Genomic DNA, 6,367 nt, shown 5'->3' on the forward strand with positions numbered 1-6,367 from the left:
AAGCGCCTACGGTGGGGAGTGAACTCTGGCTCCGGCCGCTGCTGCTGCTGTGGCTGCTGCTGCTGTGGCGATGTCGTCGCTGCAGCAGCTGTAAATCACAATGACATTCAACTGGCTAATGAATCTGCTGTGTGTGAGGCTTCAGCCAATAGATGGCAGCCCGCCGTCCAACACACATGGACGTGAGCTCCAGTCAGGATGACTTCATTCTGTTTAACGACCGTTGTGTCTGTCCTTCAGCGACAGACACAACATATATGGACGGATCATGTCGTCGCTGCAGCAGCTGTAAATCACAATGACATTCAACTGGCTAATGAATCTGCTGCGTGTGAGGGTTCAGCCAATAGATGGCAGCCCGCCGTCCAACACACATGGACGTGAGCTCCAGTCAGGATGACTTCATTCTGTTTAACGACCGTTGTGTCTGTCCTTCAGCGACAGACACAACATATATGGACAGATCTGTTCCATCCATATACATTAACATATATATCTAAACATATGTCCAGACACGGTGTCCGGGCCTGCTGATGTACAGTCTGCACGGCTGGGCTTCGTGCCTGTTTAAAGGTTTTTATTGGACAAACACAAATGTTTTTCTTCCCCCGAGCCTTTGAGGTGTTTTGCTGGCTCACCACAAACTCAAGTACAGGAAAGTGAAAGAAAAGGATTAGTGGAGGGATGAGTCACAGGACGATCATTTGTTAAGACTGGTTCAGGCCCAGCCTCACTGTCGTTCTATTACTTAATACTGACGTCTGTAATAACATGCAGCGTTTTATGACTTATTTATTTACCTTGTTCTGTCGTTTTACACCCAGTCAAAACAACAAAGATGATGGGAGGGGATGGCAATGATTGGACGAAAGATATGAGAAATAAAAGACCTTAGACCAGTGTTTCCTGACCTTTTTTTCTGGGGACCCATGTTTTAAAACCTTCGCGACCCAAATCAATAGACGTTATTAAAATGATGAAACATGGTGTGAGACGACTCCGAAAAAATAAAACTCTTGCGACCCACCTGAGGGTCACGGCCCAGTCTTTGGGACACAATGCCTTAGAGAATGAACAGTTGGCCTGTGTACTACGATGCAGAGCTTTGGTGTGCTGTTGAGCTGTACACCCTCTGACGAAAAGCACTAAATTTAAATGCATTTTAGAAAGAAAAAAAACATAATCTTAACATTTTGGTTCAGTATTTGTTAAACTCAGATTCACAGCTCGACTCACTTGATTTTTCTACCTGGGAGTTCCACAGCAGCTCTGCCAACTATTATATCCATTATTTCCCAGCTATAAAGTTTGACTTGATAGAGATAAAGAGAAAACACATGCAGAGGGCAGCAAAAATGACACTTCAGCCAATGGAGTCTGGAGCAAGAAGATTAAAGGTTCTATGATTCCACCACAGATTTGTCAGAGTTACAGTTAAAAACTGGTGAAAGACGCCACACGACGATGACAACCACAGTCATCTTATCACATGTTCACAGGGTTCAGACACAGACGGCGTCCTTCCTGCAGTGGTGGCTGCAGCGACTGACATGTCGACCATATGTGCTGTTCTATTTTCAGATGAATTATTAAAAAAAAGAAAGAAAAAAAAAGACTTCACATGGAGCAGAGGGAATGTGAATAATCTGCACCAAAACACGTTTTCATTTAACAGCCGGGGGATGGGGGGGGGGGGGGGGGGGCGTTTGGCTGCTTCAAGGTGCAAGTGTGCAAAAATAGAAAATAGTAAATAGATGTGAGGGGGAAAAAAAATGTGTGTCTGTATTAGACTCTACATTTTACACCAAATGTGCAGGAGGCTACAGGAGGCTGCAGGGGGCGATGTATTTACAGCCAGTCCAATCAGCACAGAGTTTCTTTTACAGGTTCTAGGTTCTGCACAAGAAATCAGTAATTTTTTCCTCTGTTTAAAGATGTTTGAAAAAAAAAAAAAAAGGACGACACTTTCTGAGCCGGTATTTACATCATTTAAAATATTTTCTAAAATAGACAGCAGAGCTCCAGATTTGACATTCCCTTCACTGTCGTGTCTTTGAATGTTCTTCACAGGAGGAGCAGCTTCATCTGTGTCGTCAACAATCATCACTAATGACAAAAACACGACAGTCCTACAAAAACAGATCTGGAAAAATGTTCGCTTATTTTTGACGTAAAACGACTAGAAATGCACCAATTTTTTTTGGTGAGTGTGAGATTATATTGAATTTTAAGATTTTCTTTATTTGAGCCAAAGCTGAGAAGTTAATCTGTAATTGTACGTCTTGTTTTCTTTTTTTTTGTTTTGACAGGAACAGCAGTTCATATTCCTATCTCCAAAAGGGCGGCGCTGCAGTAAAAGCACAGCTTCCATCACCTTAAAAACTTGTCTGGATACTTCACTTACATGAATTTTCAAATGTTCGTCCTGACGTGATGTTGTTAATGTGACGACATCAGAACACGTGACTTCATCTACAGCTGCAGGTTCGAGCACCTGTGCCCGAGTGTGTGGTGACATCAGCTGTCCAGCAGGTGACCCCACTGACTGACTGACTGCTGCAACAACACACTGACGTCGTCCAGTACCACAGCTGGACTCAATTATCTGCTCAAATAAGTACATGCACGTGTACAAACTACACATGTACGTACATGACCGTCACTATGGAGTACAAGAAAGTACAAAATACTCTTCAATTAACAGTACTCAAGTACTCATTTTTTTCACTTCTGTCCTGAACTAATGATAATCTGGGTTTATTGAGTTTAATATTTTCTAAACTATAAATAATGATAATCTGGGTTTATTGATTTTACTGTAACTGTAAAAAAAGCTTTTTGGAGTGAACATCAGACTCTCCTCTCTGTGACGGTCCCTGAAAATAAAATGGAAGTTGAAAATGTGTGGATGTTTGTTCTTGCGTCCAGATGTGTCCTTCGTGGTCTCCATTCACCGCAGACAGACATGTACTGACAGACTCCTGCTGAGATCAGCTCCATGCCCTCCGTGAGTCACGCACTATTGTGTTGGTAATCTGTTCTGAAAGAACGTCGGCCATCTTTGCTCCACAGCCGTAGAGCTGAAAAAGTGTTTCTAAGCTGGCGAATCTCGGTGCATCTACTTGTACTTCCAGGACTGTCCACCAGGGTGACGCATAGAAACAAACCAATGAACCATTCACAAACACACTGGTCAATTTGGAGTTAAAAAGTGCAGCAGTGGTGGCTTAGTGGTTAAGGAAGTGGACTTTGGTCTGGAAGGTTTCAGGTTCATGGCAGAGGTGCATGGCACTGTCCCCAAACACACTGCCCCCTGCTGACTTTGGTGATGGGTATCATGTGGCTCAGGAGTCTGGGTCTGGTCTCAGATTTCTACCTGATACAGAGTTTCTGACCAAATTGGTTCTTAATTTTGAAAAATTGTAGCCTGGCAGAGCGTGAAGCCTCACTGCAAGATTTTTTTTATCACAGTCAAAAAAAAAACCCATCAGCACCAGCTGTAATTATGTCTCCCCTCAACAGTCATCATGTTCTACCATTAAATACCGGCTCCTCATCATCAAACTGAACGTCTCTGACATTTGAAGGAGTCAATAAACTCCCAGTTTAAACCTGACCAGAGCTACAGAATCATCATTTGAATATGGAGTAGATAAATTGAGAGACGAGGTGATGTCACTATCACACCAGCAGGGCGGCACACTCACTTGAACTGCTGATGTTCTCTGGAGCTGCGGATCTTGGAGGAGAAGCGCTCGGCCAGTTTCTCCAGGCTGCGGGAATATTCCAGTTCGATCTCTGCTTTGCGTCGAAAGAACTCCTGCAGGTCCTGCAGCAGCTGGATACGAGACTCCGACTGCTGCTCCAGGCATTTGAACTGCTCCACCAGCTGGTTGCGGATCTCTGTTCAAAAAGAAAAAAGAAAAAAAAACAGATTTCCATCAGTCAGCTGTGCTAATTGCTGTCACAACAACACGCCACATGTGAATCAAGGAGTCGGCACTTTGATCAAAAGATCACAAACAGTGTCAGTGTCTCAGAACACAGGGGCATTATGGGAACATGGTCTCCATGTTCCCATAATGCCCCTGTTGGGACCCTGCAACAGGGGCATTATGGGAACATGGAGACCGGCTGATGGGACCCTGCAGATCTGTCGTCCTGAGGGCCATGTGTGAACTTTATTTTTTTATAGGGCTTTCAAACGATTACAAAGTCTAACCTTAATCGTGATTAATCATGATCGTAATCAGAATGAATCATGATTATTAGAGATGAATCATCATTCCTAAGCATGACATTTGTGCAGACTGCTGGAACAGGAAAAAACAAACGGCAGCAGTATGTGTTTCACTCCTGTTTGTACTTGTTGTGAATTGAAATAATGGAATTTTAGCACTGAACAACGCCAAGAAAAAACTCAGAATTTAGCCCGATAGAGTTGATAAACTTTAGTCTTGAGGGGAGCTGGTAGAAGAGGTAAAGACTTCATCAACTATTTCATCAGTCTGCCGTTCCTATTGAACCATTTGACATCTCAGACCGTCAGCTGTAGGTTGACTCATTACTGGTTGACGTCTCACCTGAAGTATAAACCTCCACAAACACATGCTGGATGTCAGGGTGGTATTTGAAGTTCAAGTGCTTTGGTAAATCAATAAAGTTTCCCCACAGTGTGTTTAAATGGCAACAAGTGTATCAGAGCAACAATAAGGTGATTGATGGTGGAAGTATTGGATACAGAACACGTCATTCATAAATTATTGAACAGGATCCATGCTTTTATTTTGACAGTCCCATTATTTTAGTTTAAATTAGATGAAAAAATAAAAATAAAAACCAACCAGAAACATTAACAGACCCCAAAAAACACCTTTGGTTTTGGTCTGCAGGTTTCCCGACTGTAACACAAAGCCTGCGGCGAAACTCTCTGCAATCACCGAGGCTCCGAGCCAGAGCGATGACCTCTGTCTGTGACCTCTGGTAAGTGCCTGCACCGTGGACCAACAGGACAATCCAATTGATTTAATGAGAAGCAAATGCACTGCCTTCTCCTACAGCCAGTGTCAGGAACTGCTCTCTCCTTCAGAGGAACCCGACACTGACGGGCAGACTCCGCAGCTCTGCTGCCAGCAGGAACCCAGAGGAGAAACCTGACTCCTCTTTGTAGTGCTGTCAGCAGCAGCAGCAGCAGCAGCAGCAGCAGCAGCAAAGATGCCTGGACCCAGAAGGAAGAAAAGAGCCCATCCTGCAGAACCGAATCACAACTTGATGGATGGTGTTACAGTAAACAGGATCAGTGGTGTCGTTTGTCAAAGAGAGGGAAACTTCCTGGACTCATGAGTCGGGCTAATTAAAAACAGAGCCGTTACTGATGAACAGATAAACAACCCGGTCTCTGGCTAATGGTTTGGACTGCAGCAAAAAAAAAAAAAAAAAAAAAAAAAGAGAAAGAACAGAATTAGAGTTTCATTGACTGTGTCACCAATTTTAGGTTTTATTTTTCTGTCATCTTCAGGAAGTCTTTTAAAGACTCTTGTCTGGTGATGGATTAAAGACTGATCGCTCAAAGCAAATGTTCAATTCCTATATAGTTATACGTACACATATATACACATACATATACTGTATATCTCCAGTACATACAATTACACACACATACAATGTGTCAACTTATAAATGTAGAAAACTGACTAAATTTTTTTAATTAAATATTTAACAGAAAATACAGTCACACAAGTAAATATATACATACATGTATGTATATATTTATTATTGCATTTATGTACATATATTATATATACATATACATACATATATGTATATATACACCTGTATTGTCTATGTATGTACATATGCATGTGTATATATTTATATACACATATACTGCACGTGTGTGACTGTGTATTTCTCTTCCATATGAACCATTTCAGTCCGTTTTCTACATTTCTTAATTTGACACAAAACTGATCGTTCAGATATGAGAGTTTTAAAGAAAGACATTTTTCTGATCAACAAATTCTGGTTTTCGAGAGATTCAAACAGAAAATACGTTTGTGCACAGAAGAAGAGGAGTGAACTCTGTCGGTGGTTGGTGGCTATAGCTCGCTCCCATAAACAACCAGGACGAGTTTCAGCCACAGTCACCAGCAGACGTCCAACCACAGCAGTGACACAGGCTGTGTTTTCATGCTGCTCCGGGTGCAATTTGGTCACCCCCCCCCCATGTGTATACAGTAGAGTCTATGAAGGTCTCTCTCTGAGCAGTAATGATGTGCAGGACAAACCTTTTCTTTCCCTGTGATGTCGGTGACTGAGGTCTCAGTCTGCCTCACTCTGTGGTCAACCATTGTCCCTCCCCCACCTA

At 42.6% G+C, this 6,367-nt stretch overlaps 1 protein-coding gene across 1 annotated transcript in view; it reads right to left on the bottom strand.

Annotated features, from left to right (window-relative positions):
- Nucleotides 1–6,367, bottom strand: part of srgap3 (SLIT-ROBO Rho GTPase activating protein 3) — a 42,656-nt gene that overhangs the window by 26,950 nt on the left and 9,339 nt on the right. The window contains 1 exon segment of the mRNA XM_017036738.2: nt 3,708–3,903. Coding sequence (XP_016892227.1) covers nt 3,708–3,903 — 196 coding nt within the window.

Source organism: Cynoglossus semilaevis, chromosome 11 (assembly GCF_000523025.1).
Source record: "Cynoglossus semilaevis isolate Cse_v1.0 chromosome 11, Cse_v1.0, whole genome shotgun sequence".
NCBI lineage: Eukaryota > Metazoa > Chordata > Actinopteri > Pleuronectiformes > Cynoglossidae > Cynoglossus > Cynoglossus semilaevis.